At 45.0% G+C, this 17,598-nt stretch overlaps 1 protein-coding gene across 9 annotated transcripts in view; it reads right to left on the reverse strand.

The window, feature by feature from the left end:
- HDAC5 (histone deacetylase 5) overlaps positions 1 to 17,598 on the reverse strand; it is a 962,367-nt gene that overhangs the window by 96,734 nt on the left and 848,035 nt on the right. For all 9 annotated transcript variants that reach the window (XM_069237853.1, XM_069237857.1, XM_069237855.1 and 6 more), the window contains 2 exons: positions 11,446 to 11,543; positions 9,775 to 9,893 (listed from right to left, as the gene is read on the reverse strand). In XM_069237853.1, the coding sequence (XP_069093954.1) occupies positions 9,775 to 9,893; positions 11,446 to 11,543 (217 nt within the window). The remainder of the gene's footprint in view (positions 1 to 9,774; positions 9,894 to 11,445; positions 11,544 to 17,598) is intronic.

Raw genomic sequence — 17,598 nt, forward strand, 5'->3', positions numbered from 1 at the left:
AAAGGCTTACCTCCACCAAAGTAGGGCAGCTGGCAGAGAGGACTACTCCGGACCACCACCTGTGATGCACGATCCACACAGCTCAGCAGGAGAGGGGATACAAGCAGCCGGTCATCGCTTGTTGTAGGTGCCTGCGGGTTGCAGCGGAGTGACTCCTGCACTCCAAGTGAGATTTCTTCTTTTTCTTGTGCAGGCTGAAGAGTTGCAGTATTCTGAGGATGCCTGGCCGGGGAAATGTTGCAAAGCTGGTAGGATACGTAGAAAAAATGTTGCAGAAGAGTCTTCTTCGATGTAGCAGCGTTGGTTGGTTCCTGGATGATCCAGTTGCGGTTCCAGTGGCCAGAAGTCGAAGTGGAGGTTGCAGAGGAATCCTGCTGGAACCTTGCAAGCCGAATCCGAGGACCCACCCCAGAGCGAGACCCTAAATAGCCCTGAAAGGGGGATTGGTCACCTAAACAGGTAAGCGCCTATCAGGAGGGGGATTTGACATCACCTGTCTGGCCACTCAGATGCTCCCAGAGTTCCATGCCAACCTTGGAAACAAGATGGCAGAACCCAGGGCCCCTCTGGAGGAGCTCTGTGCACCACCCATGGGGTGGTGATTGCCAGGGATTGGTCACTCCCCTTTCCATTGCCCAGTTTCGTGCCAGAGCAGGGACTGGGGTGGTGATTGCCAGGGATTGGTCACTCCCCTTTCCATTGCCCAGTTTCGCGCCAGAGCAGGGACTGGGGGTCCCTGACCCGGTGTGGACTGGTTTATGCACGGTGGTCACCAAATGTGCTCTTCAAAGCAAACCAGCAGCTTGGGGAGGCTACACCTTCCAAGCCAGTCACACCTATTTCCAAAGCGAGAGGGTGTTACCTCCCTCTCTCAAAGGAAATCCTTTGTTCTGCCTTCCTGGGCTTGATCAGATCAAGCAGCAGGAGGGCAGAAACCTGTGTGAAGGGTGGTAGCAGCTGGGCTGCCCGGAAAACCCTGTAAGACTGGTGGTAGCAATGCTGGGGGTCCTCAACAGCATTGGGGTATGATTCTGACATGTTTGATACCAAAAATGCCCAAGTTCGGAGTTACCATTATGTAGCTGGACATAGGCAGTGACCTATGTCCAGTACACGTGTAAAATGGGGTTGTGCACTTTCAAAGTCCTGGGAAAATGGATCGGGAGTTAGTGGGGGTACCTCTGCTAGTGCAGGGGTGCCCTCACACACAGGTACCTTCACCCTTCCCTCTGGGCTGAGAGGGCCTGCCATAGGGGTGACTTATAGTGATCCAGTGTAGTGACCTGTAGTGAAAACAGGTGTATGCACCCATTTCTTGCAGGGTGCAAATGCAGGCCTGTGGAACCCTCTGCATGGGCTCCCTATGGGTGGCAGAGTAACTGCTGCAGCCCATAGTGATCCCCTGAAACCCCAATGCCCTGGGTACCTAGGTACCATATACTAGGGACTTACATGGGGGAACCAGTATGGCAATTGTGGAAAGAAAAAGGTACAATTTAGAGGAGAGAGCAAAACTACTGTGGTCATGTTTAGCAGGAACCCAGTAGACACAGTCAAACATACTGACAACACGCAGAAAATGGAAGTAACCATGCCAAGAAAGATGGTACTTTCCTACAGTACTCTTAAAGCAAAAAGGCTTTCTAGCCTTCAAAAACTGGAAAACCTTCACCAACTTCAAAACACGAAAATCTGGGAAGTACTGCTTGGATGGCACTCACCGATTTGACTGTGACACTGCTCCTATTGCACTGTTGAAAGACCACATAATTTCAGTTTCATGCACCTAAATTGATGTCAACAACTTTCCTGGGTCTCCAGATTAAGGACTAAGCTTTGAGCCATGAATGCTAATGTAAGGACAGATCCCTGTTCATGGTGTTGGCTATTATGTAAATTAAGACATAGAATAACACCAGTTAGAGTGACTGTAGCTGACCATGTTAGTGTATGCTTGCAGCAGGAGACAACACAGCAGGAAGATCTTCCTGTGAGTCTCTAGACAAACAAGTTACCTATCCTTTGGTAATAATTTTTCTGGTGGATACCTGATCTAACTGCAGATTCCTCAACTTTAGTATATTTTCCAGGCATCAGACTGGATCAGGAAACATTTAAAACAGTACTCCTGTGGTAAGCGGTGTTGAGCAGCTCTGCAGACATCATTCCTCTCAGGAAGTGACAAGTGGAACTGCATATATGCACCACCAATGCTTTCTTAAGCTGTCCAGGTCTTCAAGCGCAGAGCCTATTGGCAGATTGTCATGTCCAGTATGAAGAGTTGTTAACTGGGGTTTTGCCAGACAGAAAAAGAGCCCAGTTCACAGATGGGAAGGTCAGTGAGGAATCTGAAGTTAGATAGGAATGTCCACTAGAAATAACATAGGTAAGTAACTTGTTCTTCTGATGAATACTTATAACCACAGATTCCTCACCTAGTGAGTAGATGCCACAGCAGTACCTCCCGAAGTGGGGGGTCTGTGAAATGGCTCAGACCAAAAAAGTCCTGCAGACTCAAGCAGGTGAAATGCCCCTCTTAATGGATCTGACTGTCGCAGCAGTAGTGCTTTGTGAACTTGTTTACAGAAGCATAAGAAGCCACCTGGTAAACGTGCAGGACAGACACTCAGCATGCCAACACAGTATTAGCAGTTTTGACCCTAGTGGAATGAGCCTGTAAGCCTTCAGAAGGCTGCCTCTTATCGCATGTGTGTGCGTGTAGCAGATCTTTATGCAGAGTCCAATCCATTGAAAGATGGTCTGTTTTTACTCAAGAAACCCTTACGAAATCCAATAAAAGCTTAGTGCCCTCTTTGGGTTCAAGCGATGGAGTCTCTCTTCCTCCTTTGAGGGATAAGGTGGAGAAAAGAATGCCAGAAGGGTGATAACCAGCCTGACATGAAATGGAGTCACCACTTTTGGTAGAAAGGAAGGTTGGGACCTCATACCAACTTATCTGGAAAGGATGTTGTACAAGGTGTGTTCACAGAAAGAGCCTGCAGCCCGCTCATGCATCTAGACGATGTTATGGCAATGAGAAAGACTGTCTCCAACATAAGAAGCCTCAATGGACAATTGTACAATGGCACAAACACGCTGCACATCAAAAAAGTGAGGACTATGTTCAAGTTTCACTGTGACATCACAAAGTATTTTGGCGGAAATAAATTCTGAAAACCTTTAAAAAAAAAATCTCAGCATAACAGGTAATTAAAAGGCAGAAATAGCTGATAAGTAGCTTTTAAAAGTGTTCAAGTAAGTTATTGCTGGGCCAGAGAGAGAACAAAACTTCAGACAACTTGGCTTGCAATGGGTCAATTTGTCAGGTGCTGCATCAATCAAAATATTTGCCCGAATGACTGGTTCACACTGATTTTCTGGAAGACAATGAAGTCAGAAAGGCCTTCAGTGCCAAGCAAATCGCCTTTAACTCTAACAAACTGATGTGAAGTTGAGACCAAAGGCCTCAGATTTCCACCCCACTAGGATGGCCTCCCAACTCTGTGGCGATGCATCTGTGAGCACAGTCAGCTCTGGGTGGGGTAAGGAGATGGATCTGCCACTGACTCAATCGCAATCGAGGCGCCACCACTTCATGTCTTTTGCAGTCTCCTCCGAAAACTGGATGCAATCCGACAATCTGCGCCCAATGGGATCAGACCAGATCATGTCTTTGTTTCGGCTTTTAAAACCATAAAAGAATGCACAGCATGAAATCGAGCAATATGTACTTACTATGACATAGCAGTTATAACCAAGGCTTGACAGCAAATACTTAAAAAAAAATAAAAAGACTTAAATAATTAAGACAATAATAAATATTTCACACAGAAGATTGGACCATAAAGTGACTCATCCATCTACATAACTTCACTACCCCAGCATCCCTAGTTGCCTGCTTAAGAGCAAGAATACAATTTCTATGCACCTACCAGCAGGTGCCATTGAACCACTTCTGGGTGGAAGACTCCCTATGGTTTTCACAAACATTAGCAGTTCAGTTACAGTATTATAAATCTCATTATACACCCCCAGGATACAAGAGGGGTCCATTTCAAATTCTAGGCATACCATCAACTGTTCCCCCTTTTTGGCTGCAAATTCAGGTAACAGGTGCTTGGAATCCACCATTATCTATTTGCGGAGGAAACCCTTATTAGGATAGGCCTCAACTGGTAGAATGGTATACGCAGCAGAAGATTGAACGTTGCCAACAGAGAGAAAGCCATAGGGTTGAGATCACTTAGGAAATTATCTAATATCGACAAGTTAGAGACCTTATGTCTATACTTCTCTGAAAAGACAATAAAATCAATTAAACTTACTTTGCCAGTAAACGTAATTTGTTTGCTGGTTGAGAGAACAGTGATATCTAAGGCAGGGGTTATGCTCAAAGTGGGAATAATCCTCGTGGTCACATTCCAGCACACCACAGGCAGAGGTTTTGGAAACTGGGCAAAGCCTACACTTAAAATCCTCCACTCCAGATTACCATAAAATCAGAATTAAACTACCCAGTCTAGAATAGGTGGCTGGCATTGATACTGAAACAAACCCATCCATATGTACCATCTTACATGCACATGTCTCTTTTAGACAGATCATTCCAATCAGTTTTGTTCAATTTGTTGGAAAGACCAGACATATTTCAAAATAGACAGTCAAAGTCTGGCACCAGTGCTATGTTCTGTGGGGTAACGTTTGCTGAAGTCCCAGCTTGTGTTGACAAGTCGACAGGTACAATAAAGTTAATTAATAGAGTCACTCATCTCCTTGATAATGGGGAAGGGGAGACCTGCATCATGATGAGGAGACAATGGTGGGGCTGCCTCCCTACCTGTCTGCCTAGGGAGTAGGTAAACCCTGCTTACAAGCAACTGCCCCTCATTTCCTAACTAAGACTGCTGTCACATAGCTTGATTTGGATTAGATCTTATACCCATCAAGAGCATTATACCATAGAATCAATCTACCTGCTCAAGAGGAGTAAAGTGATTGTGGGTCGGGATAGTGAACGGATTAGCCATAGAAGCTAGATACAAGATGGGTCTGGGGGGCACAATGTTAAGTGGCTTGTAAAAATAGCCCAGGAGGCCTGCCTTGATGTTACTGTGAGTAATGTTTCTCTAGGATAGCCTACTTAGAAGGGAATAAACCATCTGTGCATCCCTATAGTAGATTACCACACAGCCCCCAGCTTCCCTTCTGGGACTGCTTCCCACCCAACTGACTTTTTGCACATTGACAATGTTATTAAATAAAATATCGCAGCTGAAGGATGCCAATGTTCTGCCCAATCAGTTTACAGCTTTATTCTTCAATAGGATATCATCCTGAGCTTGATTATTATGTAGCATGGGGACATTCTTGAGCACCATCACAAGAGAAGTGGCTTCTGTTGGTAGCTTCAAAACCTTATTGTATGACCAGGGGACCCAGCACTCCCTAATATGAACAGCTGATCTTGTCCCTTTTCTGCCTGGTACACATGAACAGGGAACTGTCCCCAGATGTCAAGAGTGTACAGCGGAGCTCTGTATAGAAGGAGAATCACTGGAAGACAGGTTAACACCTGCAGATTTAGTAATTACATTTAGCAGTGGGCAATTGTTCCCCTTACTTGCGTAATTCCCAGCAGAGCTAAGCCCTGGTCTGGGCTTGTCAATATTACATAAGGTGCCCGGGGCTGCCAGGCCTCCGTACTCAGTCTTGTGAGTCCCTTGATCAATTAATAACTTTAGTGAGGAACCTATGTTCTTAAGTACATCAAGAACAGGATCAAGGATTTTGGCCTGGATTTCCTCAACCGCCTTGATGGGAACAGGTTGCGTTGATTCTTCATCATAGCTCAAATTTGTGACATTTGTTGCAAAAGCTTCTTCTCTACTACTCCTACATGGAAGGGCTACATTAGTGTTGGGTAAGGATGATACTTAAGAGGTTTCTGGTGGCTCTCTACTTTGTGAACTAACCAACCGGCTAGTGCTTTTTATGGGGGAGCGCAAATCGCTCTGTCCATTCTGTAATCTCTCTTTGGGCTTCAAACCACGCCATGTCACGTCAGTCACTTACATTGGTTCATGGGCTTGCCTTTTAAAATTAGCTTTCTTTCATTTGTGAAAGGCATGCATACGTCATGCCTTTTCTGGTGTTTTTCCCACCTACACAGCACCAGTAAACTACTAAAAACATACGAGGCTCGATGTTTTCAGACTCGGTTCCGGACTACTTTATCTGTTTATTTTCCACACAGCGCAATCGCGCTGCATTTTACATAGTGCGATCTCGCTGCGTTTTTATTTTTTTTTAAACGCTAATAGCTCTAACTCGAGCAAATGCGAGACCCGTTGCACTGAAAATGCTTGTTTTCTTAAGTGAGGGAGATTCCATAGTCTTGGTACTATCAATAAGAATGTTGCAAGTATTAATTGCAAAGTCCCCATTATAAACATATGGGTTAAAGAAGATCTCTCTTAGTGAGTCTTTGCTTAAGACATGACGTGGGGAGATAGGGCCCATAGTAGTACAAGTCTGGGCCCCTTTAATGTACTTTCCTAGTTATCCCTGGCCTTTCTTCCACACTTTCAATCTCTGTGTTAAGGGCACCCACAACATTTGCAAGAAATCTGGTTATAGTGGTGGTTAAAGGATGGTCCTCAGAAGATAGTGGAGTGTGTAACAGATTTCCTCTTTCCCATGGTGAGGTGGCCTTCCAATGCCAGACAGACTCAGCAAGAAAAGACATGAAAATGAGGGGCCAGTAGGGATGGCACAGACCATCCTAGATTAGCCACAGACAAGCGTAGAAGGACCCAGCTGCGCATGTGGGTGTCCCGTGTATGTACCGCATATGGGAGGCCGACACATGCTAAACAGAGCTTCCCCACCACCGTTCCTTCTATCGGGGGCAAGTAGTTATGGTTCTTGTGGACCTAGCAGTGAAATCAGGTCTAAAATGCGTCCTGCGTGTGGGAGGCTCATGCAAGCTAAATAGCGCTCTCCTTGAGGCCCCTCCTCTCTGGGCAAGGGGTTATAGTTCTTGTGGTCCCGGTAGGGAGATCAGGCCAAAAATGCATCCCCAGTGGGATTTGGGGTCCCACTGCAGAGTGCCACCTGATATGTTTAACCAACAGGATGTAGGAGGCCAATAATTCCAGGAGCCTCAGAGTCATCCACACTGAGATCCAGGGCTGAGGCTGAAGCATCAGGGTCATAGCCTGAATGTCCAGGCCTATTTGTTTCGTGGGAAAGGCACGAAACAGTATCATTTCTAGAGCAGCACTGAAGAATGTAAGAGTCTGCAAAGAAGATGGATTCAATCACTTGATGCAGTAGGCATGCATGGGCAGGAGGACAGATAATCACCATTTTAGCACAATGGTTACTTTAAGCCCGAGTCCTAGGCAAGCAGCTGGGCATTACAATAAAGTCTCTGGAATAAGCAACATTGCCCCCGGGGATCCTCTGCTTCTGGTCGTTTCACACCCTTTTCCTAGAAAATGGAAAGAGGGTGCAGCTGAAATAAGGCACCAGTTACTAGTGATGAACTTTGACCTTCCCGGGAATTACTGGCATCACACACATCATTCCAGTGAGTGTCTGAACTCCACATGGAAGGAGGATTGGTGAGGTCTTATCACTGGCAAAAATAGTACTTGGTAGAAATCTCAGAGATCTTGAACTTACCTCCCGACTTATTCACTCATTGATGAAACCTAACATTCCTTTTGGGATCTTCCTTTATATGAATGCCAGACTCTTTGTTTGGTGAACTCATACTGATGGTACCAAAGAGAGCAATAGACAACTGTTTCATAGCCATGCGATGCAGAGGTCATATAGGTCTGCTGCTCTAAACTGCCAGTGACCTGATTGGCTTGGTGTGGGAGAATCAGGTTCTAAACCGACAAGCAGAAGAAGGGGAAATGGTAAGTATATGCATGTATCCTAGGGACAGGTGTAGTACAGATGATGTACGCATGAGTATAAGTGGGACCTGTACACCAAAGGTTTATAGTAAACCGCTAAAAAAGTAGTATACAGTCTATTCTGTAGGTTCACAATGGGTAAGAGCCAGTGAGTAATAGTACAATGGTTATCCTGGAATAACATCAGCAGATGGTGTCATTTTTACATGTCCTGTTTGGTATTCACATAACACAAAATAAAAAAAGTTACTTAACAGTATACACATCATTCATCAATGTAATAATGCACTGCATGGCAAATAGACTTTTTTTCATCACTTTATGTATCTTTGCACAAGAGTCAACCTAACACAAACAAAATGTGATGTTGGCATTTGAATACTGGTATAACAGATTTAAAATGTGCTCCTCGTTATTTCAATCACAACTGCAGGCACTGCAAATCAGAGGCACCTGTACTCTCCAAAAACGCTAGTAGGGAATCACAATTATTCTAAGGGAAAAAACCTTATGATCCTCCAAACTTGTACTTGTTTTCTACGGTTGCCATTTTTATTATGTGTTTAGGATTCTTGGTCATGCTTCATCTGAGGTGTTTCAGGCAGAGAGAGTAATCATTCGGAGATCCAGAACTAGGCAGACGCATTCTTTTCAGACATTTTGAAAGAGTTAGACAGTGATCAATGGGTGATTAAAAGGGGATATTAATGGCATTGTTTTGGTATGAGAAAAGGCATATGTTGTCAATCCAGGCTGTCTTTCCTACACTACCAAGTTGTTAAGAAAAAGCTAAAAAGAGAACTCACATTCTTCAGGCTGTTAGGATGTGTAGGACAAACATATCGCAGCTTGTCATGGTCCTACGTGTGGAGCATAAAGTCAAAGTTTATTTTCATTTTCTCTAGTGGAAATGAGTAACAGTTGGGCATTGAACATTTTGGGTTCTAAAGAGACCGAAAGTGCAGGTAGTAAATAAAGTATTCACTTAATTTTGAAACCAATAAAGCACCTTCTAGACAACTTGATAGTGCAGGATTACAAGATGTTTTCTGCCCCTGCAGAGTTTGCACATAAGTTGCCCAAAAGGCCACATGCTAATAACGTGGACCATACTGAAGAGGACAATCTCCTGGGCACTTCTTTCTCGACAGACAATTGACAGAACTGACAGTAAATAGATCAATAACAAGGAGTAAATATATGCAGGGTAATAATCCTCTAAATGTGTCATCTTGTCTCTACCATTAGACTGGCTGTCCCATCTTGAGTGAGGCAAACCCTACTGCCAGGGGCAAGGTTTTAATAAAGAACTTGACAAAATAACTGAAGGAGCCAACCAACGGACCAGGGAAAAAAAAAAAAAACAGCAGAGCTATTAGTTTACAATATTAATAAGAGCCCTTCCTTTAGCAGGTTTTGCAGCTCCCTTAAAGAGAATAGTGAGGAGATAGAGAAGGCTCAGGGATTTAAATGCGATAAAATTGTCAGTTTTAGCCAGTCCAAGATTTTAGTTAACACTGCAAACTCAGACAAGCATCTCGATAAGTCTAAGGTCTCAAACTGCTGTTTATTGAAAATGTGATGCTAATGACTTGGGGGCCTATAGTTTAAGCACGTCTATGAGATTATATTCTTGGCTGCTAGGGCAGACAGCTGTTATAAATACTGTGTGGAATAAAGTATTCCCCAATCCTCCTAGTTAAGTAGAATAACTCACAAGCATATTAATGTGTGAATATTCTTATGCTGCAGATAAAACACTGAAACTGAACTGCGTAAACTCCAGTATTCTTCACAACTTTGCAACAGCGACAACTACTTCCACGAATCTAGAATGTGCACTTACATTTTGCTGTAACAGAATATCCACCCAGAGGAGACTGGTGACCTTCAACAGCATCAAATCCAGCAGAGACTAGCACAACATCTGGTGAGAACTCGTTGGCTATTGGAATCACCACAGTCCTGGAAAAGTAGATACAAGGAAGAAGGAGAGAAAGGAGGGAGACACTGATTTAATCATATACATTAAAATATAACACAGGTATTTACAACAGAAATACTTTGTGGGTTGTCTAACAAATAACATCATAGTGAAACATTTTATGAGGGAAACTATCATGCCTTTGCTACTTTATGGGCAAGAAAAGCAGTGGTACCCCCTCTAGCTCCCCTCATTGTCTCCCTGTCCAGAATCATTCAAGCACCCCAAAGTAAAATCTCATTCCTTCTAACACCCAGTGTGTGTTTGTCTTTCTGACACCTGGTGGGCTATTTCAAGTCCCCTTTCTACTTCCTCTCTTTGAAATGGAAAACAGATGCGCTTTTTCCTTGACTCAAAGGAGATCCAGCTTGCCTTTGCTGTATTGCTTCTCTGTGATGCTGCAGGCAGCATTGACACTTTGTCCAAATGCATACTGTCTCCTTATTCTTTTAAATGTTATGATAGATGCCCATTACTTTGGGTTGTCACCTTCTTTCCCCGTCACAAAAAATAACTTCACACAATACTACAATAGTTATCCAAAGTCCAAAGGAAACAAAGTCCAAAGGATCAAAAGTACAGCAATAGAAGAACATCAATTTAAAATAACTCCACCATGGAATATTGTGTCAGAAGAGACTGTACCTGGATCCTGATGTGTTATCAGTCTGATGTGTATACTTGACGTGCCAGCTGTGTCAGCGCATAATGTAGTGTGTGCTCATCCCCAACTGCACTAACTGAAAGTAGTGCTGCTGGGAACATAGCCACAAGATACCTTTCAGCCAATGGAACTGAACTATGGTTGAGACAAAACGTAGGTCCACTGCCACGTTTACCAAAAGTACGTTATTCTGAAAGACCATAAAACAGACTGTAACTGAATACATTCACAGTTCAGACCTAGCCCCTGGAAACTGTCCCAACTAAGTGTCTGTGCTTATATATCCAGGTGCACTAGCAGAAACAAGGTATACTGCATTAGTACTCAAGAATTACCCCTGTCCTGATTTACTACTTGAACAAACTATACTGTACCAGGTTTCCAAAACCCTAAGCATTCTGCATTGTTGTGTTCTCTTGCACACTAATGGAATTCAAATACTGTCCACGGGCACCATTTCAACCAGGCAACCTTCTAACAAGCACTTACTCACTGGCCGTTGTTTCATTACTGACAGCCAGATAAAAACCTCATTGATATACACAAAGGTGAGCACTACTAATACATCTAGAACGTTCCAGTTAGCGTAAACTAGGACTGAAGGTTACATCAACAAACTTCATCAAGGCTGATTGCTCTATCACAACAACTGAATAATTGGCCACAAGGCAGTATCACAGTATATTATGGGCTGATGTCTGCTGCAAGTTCTAAAGCCAGCATTCAAAGATACACACAAGTCACTCTTAAATATGCAACATTTAATTTTTTTTGAGTCTCAGGCAGTGTTGGGGTATAACCTAGGGGGAAAGAAATCCTGCCCACATTCCTTCTCCTCTATGCTACTTGTCCATTTGCCTTACACCTACCTGAATGCAGTCAGATATTCAACATCTCCAATCGGAGGGTCCACTCCACCGGTCCAGGCTACATTCACATTGTAACCTATTCCCATACCAGCACCAACCTGAAAATGAAAGGCACTTGGAGGTAAAGATTTTCTTGCACTTTATTGCAGTCCAGAACAAAATATGGTAACATTAACTATCCATGAAGTGATACTGCATAAAGGAATTTAAGGAAAAGAAAAGCCATGTTAGTTTTGCTAGATACTTGCAACTGATGCAGATTCCTCAACTTGTACTGTGTCTATTGGTCTGTGGACTGACTGTGAACTAAAACCAAAAAGAACTGTGAACTGACAATAAGAGAGAGGAGGCAAAATATCCCGGTCAACAGACCAGAGTATTAAGGCAGTACTGCTTTGTGAACATTTGTACTGGAGCCCACATAGCCCCCTGAAAAATGTCTAGGACAGGTACTCTGCATGCTAACACATTTTAGTTGCCTTTGCTCTAGTGGAACAAGCCTGCAAGCCAGTGCATAGTATATCTTTATGAAGAGATGGATCAATCAATCGGGAGATGGCCCACTTTTGAAACTGCCTTCCTCTTCTTTGCCCAGGAGAAACCCACGAAGAATTGATTGTCCACCCAATGGTCTTTTTTGCAATCAATATAAAAGTGTAGTTTTCTCTTGGGGTCCAAATGATTAAGTCTCTCTTTCTCTTTAGAGGGCTGAGGTGGGGCAAAGAATGCCAGGAGGGTGAAAGCTTGCCTGACATTAAATGTAGTGACCACTTTCAGCAGATAGGAAGCTTGTGTCCTCAACACCAACTTATCTGGGAAGAATGCAGTATGAGGTGGGTTGGAAGTGAGAGCCTGAAGCTCGCTCACATACCTCAACTATGTTAAAATAATGAGAAAGACCGTTTTAAACATCAGAAGTCTTAATGGACAACTGGCCAGTGGCTCAAAAGGGGTGAACATTTAAAAGGGAGAACTAAGTTTAAGTCACACTATGTCATCACAAAGGGTGTTGGTGGGAATAAGTGTTGCAAACCATTAAAAAATGTAATCACAACATCACTTAAATAAAAAAGGCTCATCAGGCAACTGAACAAAAAAAAATCAGAAAAAAATAAATCTGAAAGAGCTTTAAAATAGTTTTGACACAATGTCCAAGGCAAGTCCTTGTTGGGCCAAGGACAAAACAAACAACAAAACTTGGGACAACTTAACTTGTAGTAGGTGAATTTGTCGGGTGACGCGCCAGGTCACAAATCAAATTTATCCCAAAGACTGGTTTACATGAACTTCAATGGGGGGGGGGGGAACGCCTTGCCACTAAGATGACCGTAGGAAGAAATTCCGAAGAGGTCAACTGCCACCATTCAATCTCCAAGCATGGAGATGCAAACTGTAGCGGCCTGGGTGAAGTACTGTGCCCTGCGACTGCAACAGAAGATCCTCCTGAAGTGGCTACTTGATTGGAGGACAGATGTTCATGACCAGAGTTCCGGGAAGCACACTCTCTGGTCCCCAATCCAGTGCCACTAGTATGAATTGGGCCCAGGGCTGGGGACCCAGGACAGGAAGGTATCCAGGAGTCCTGAGTTCCATTCTACACTGAAGACGTCTCCGAGAGCAATTCCTTGAAAACTTCAATGTGCCAAAGTGCTGACACTGCACGTTCTTGATAGTGGCAACAAGTTTAAGCTGGGGGTCTGCCCATTGATGGAATATGCTCTGCACCATCCCCAGGTGCAACTGCCATTTGTGATCTGCTAAGCATTGGTGGCTGAGCTTGTCTACCCTGGTGTTTAAAGATCCTGTCAGGTGGTATAACATCAGAGAAGTTCAGTGAAACCGCCATTCGTGGCACACTAAGCATTGGCGACAGAGTTTGTCTTTATAAGGTCCCCTCAGGTGGTGTACCACCCATGAAATTCCTTGACAATCCAGACACTTACGGAGAGACAGACCCTTCTGACACAGGGCCCAAGAACCCACCCACCCTGCTTACTGCAATACCACATGGCAGTGGTGTTGTCCATGAGCACCTCCACAGATCTTCCTCTGATGGAAAGCAGGAAGGCATTCAGCACCAAGTTAACATCCCTCAGCTCCAACAAACTGATGTGGGTTGAGTCACCACCGAATAACAGAGTCTTCAGATCTCCACCTTTTCCAAACTGCCTCCCCAACCCAGAAGCAATGCATATTATGTCACCTCTGTCAAATTTAGGGGGCAGAGAGAAGAGTCTGCCACTCACCCAACTGTGGTCCAGTAGCCACCAATGCAGATCTTTCGCAGTTTCCCCTGACTTTGACAAGCTGATAGTGAATCTCAACTTTGTTAGGAGGTTTGTCTTTGTCCAGAGGTGGTTGACAAATGCCTGGGGAGAGCCCACCTTCAGCAGTCTTTTGTTGGGACAGTGGAAGACTGGTACCACTTGCTTCTGTGAAAAGGTGTGCTGCGACCACCGTCAGCACTTTCATTAACATTTAAGGGGCACTGGTGAGGCCAGAAAGGAGCACTGAAACGGTCCTGGTCCACTGTGAAATGCCACCATAGAGTTTCCTGCGTCACGGGAAGACAGGACCTAGACTAATATGTATGCTGAATTTGTCCTTCTGCAGGAAGGTTTTGAGAAAAGGGACAAAGATCTATAATAGGATGATGGCCTCAGTCATTCGTAGACACAAGGAAGTAACACCTAATTCTAAGGTCACAGTCCTCTTTATGGCCCTTTTGGTAAAAAAGGCCAGCACTTCCCGCTGCAAGACAGTTGGCTGGTCCTCTGTCAGCCGCCCCCAGTCGGAGAGGTGGTGGGATGGCAAAAATAGAAGGGTGTAGCCCTAATGTACAATTTGGAGAGCCCACTTGTCTGAAGTGATGGCTTCCAACTTCTGCAGGAATTATCAGATCCTTCCTGACAGGATGGCACAAATGGTTTTGCAGCTGCAGATGTCAGTAACAATTGGGCTCCCATGGCTCAGAGCATGCAAGCAGCTGCCTAGAAGATAGCTACTGTTTACCGAGTGCATAACAATGGTCATGGAGGAAAAATGTATTTGCCAAATGTTTCTATTCTCTTTGACTCATAATCAGGTGGAGGGTAGGAAAGGCGTCGGGATTAACTTTACTAGTGGATGCTAGTACCAACAAGCTCTCTGGTGTAGGATGTTGGGTAAGAAAGGCTGGGTCACCTAGTGATATGGAGCCTATTTACTGGGGGTGCTGAACACATTTTTGCATAAGTGTTCAAAAAGGGATCTGCGAGGGCCTCATTAAATGGCAACAGAGGTGCTGTAGGGGTTTCACCAGGTTGGGGTAACTTTTCCAGAAAATGAATCCTCACTTCCATAGTTGGAAGTCTAATACTTCTGCTGACCTTCGCATACAGTTGGCGAAGGAGGCACTTTCCTCAGTAGCAGAACCAGAAAGAGATAGAAGGCCAGCACCAGGATATGTAGCCAAGCTGCTGGCATCTTTAAGTTCTGCATACTAGTTTTACTCATCATACTGGGGAAATTAATCATTCCCTGAATCAAAACTGTCATTGTTTGAGTTAGTGTCGAAAAGGCTGTGCAAAGATTGGGCCCTACTGTGTGGTAAAAGCAAAGTGTCAGAATCAGAAGGACTGCCTGTTCTGGCCCTCCGGTGGGAGACGAACGCATCCGTTGCAGTGTAAGCACTGGCTTCTATACAAAGAGAAGAAGCGTAGAAGGTAGTGTCCTGGAACTGAAGCAGGCACCAGAGTCAGTACTGAACCCAAGGTGGGCTCAAGGGACAGCTAGGGAGTACCCACAGGCAGAAGACCAACTGGAGGCCCCTGTGGATCCTTGGGGCTCAAAGGCACGCCAGAGGGAACCAGTCAAGTGCCCAGCACAGCCTCCCTTTTAGGTCTGTAATTGCTGCAACACTGCAGACAGGCCAGGAAATTTGGGGTGCATCAGCACCAGACTCAGAATCTGCAGTGATGGAGATAAGGAGCCAGATGAGGTGTTATCTTGACACCATCTCTGGATTTTGAGAGTGGCAGTAAGGGGCAGATTCCCAACTGGAGTTTTTGTGCTTCTTCTTCGACTTGCTTGAAGACTGCAGCAGAAACAACCTTGGGAGCAGAAATGGACCTTCCTTTCAAACGATCACCGTTTGGAGTATTCAATGTTTAGCGAACTACAACTTTGCCTTGCGGTCCCATATAGCCTTCGGATTAATCTGAGCTCAATCATCGCAGGCCCTGGAATCATGCTCTGACCTCAGGCACCATAACCATACTGTAGGAAGCTGGCTCTTTATATGGTATATCAAAATGAGATCTCCCGTACAAAGAGTCTAGGGGTTCCCTTCCTAGTGAACAGGGGCTTTCTCTAGCAATCCCAAGGTGCTCTTTTAGGGAGTAATGTGGTCAAACTGCCTTAGCCTTATCAGAGAGGAGTGTGAGACATCTGCAAATAGACACACAGTCAATAAAGGAGACACACAACTCACTCAAGAGGGAGATCCACACCAGTTATAAAAAAATAACCAGTATATTTATGTAGGTTTTGGTACCAGAATCAATATGCTCAGGTAAGCACGTTTTTAAAGAGAAATCTTTACAGTTTTGAAAAGTCAACAGTGCAATTTTTGGAAGCTGCCACGTTATACTAGGGAAGAAAAAACAAATACAGCAAACAAGTACAGTACAGCGACTTACTGGACCAATCTCCTAAACTTAAGGTGAGTACCGGACAAGGGTCAGGACCACACAAACCGGTCACACCGGGCGGCACTGATGCGGCTGGGTGCAGAGGTGTCGTATGGCGTCGGGTGTCCAATGTTAGTCACACGGGATCGGTACGGTTGCAAAGGGGCTGAAGGTTTGGACAAAGAGTCCAGTTGAGGGGGAACCAACAGGTGTGTTTAAGTCTTGAGCTGCTTGGAGGCACCTTAGGTCCTCTTCTCCATAGGCCAGGGCGAAGGATGCAGAGGTGCTTTGAGGAGTTGGGTTTCCTCCACTGGAGCACTCGCGGTTGAGGGGGCCTTCGTGCAGAGGCTGCAAGCGGCACTGGTGAGTCCACAGTGGGCAAGTCCAAGGTGGGCTTTGACTGTGGGGGGCAGGGGGACCATTTGGCACCATTGGTCCACTTCAACTCAGGCTGGGGGCACAGGTGCAGTGGTGTTTTCAGGTGTTGGGTTTGCAGTGGTCCAGAGTGCTCTCAGTTCTTCTTGGGGTGCCTGCAAGATGCAGGGAAGAAACTCTGCTGCTCCATGGGAGTTCCTGGGTCTTTAATGAAGGCAGAAAGTCCTCGCAGGGTTTTTGCGGCACAGCAGCTTGCAGGACAGGTTGATTTTGGAGCAAATCAGCAGTAACAGCAGAGATGCTGGCAAGGCTGAGGCCAAGTCAGGTGCTTCTTCCTCAGTCTTTACGCTTGCTGCCCTTGAGAGACCTTCTTCATAGGTCAGCAGGAATCTGATTTCCTGGTGCCAGAGGCTCCCCTAAATCCTAAATTTAGGGGCATTTAAGGGAGCGTAGAGTAGTAGCCAATGTGTTACTTACCCCTAGGATCACTACACGCTCTATATGACCACTTCCTGTGGGAAGTGGCATAACCTTGTTCCAGAGTTCCTACTTCTGCCAAAACCAAGATGGAAGATTTCTAAATGTGGTGTCCACATCAGGCAGCTCACCTCAGATGTGGCACTGACCTGAGGGGTGGACACACCTCTCTAAATACTAAATTTTCCACCTGTCCCGGTGCCAATTGTACCCTGAGGTGTGAGGCATCTTGACTTTGAGTGAAGGCATCTCTGCATGCCAAGGGTGGTGGGCTTCTTTGAAGCCCCCCGCCTTGGAAGGCAAATTTGCAGGACATCCTTTTGGGTGGAGTGTGTAAACACCTTGCTCAGAGCAGGCTTTGTTTCTGGCCGCCCAAGAGCAAATCCTCTCACCCTAGAGGGCTAGAATCTTATCTAAAACCTGGTAAAAACTAGTTAGTCCCCACACTGGTAGTTGGTAGATTTTCAGGGGGCACCTCTAAGGTGCCCTCTGGGCGCATGTATTAAAACATCCATCAATGGTATCAGTGAGGGTTTATTAAGAGGAGATGTTTGATACCAAACATCCCTATTTTCAGTGAAAACATCATGTAGCTGGGGAACTTGTAATGACCAGTGTCCAACACATGTAC

Source organism: Pleurodeles waltl, chromosome 6, assembly GCF_031143425.1.
Source record: "Pleurodeles waltl isolate 20211129_DDA chromosome 6, aPleWal1.hap1.20221129, whole genome shotgun sequence".
Classification (NCBI taxonomy): Eukaryota; Metazoa; Chordata; class Amphibia; order Caudata; family Salamandridae; genus Pleurodeles; species Pleurodeles waltl.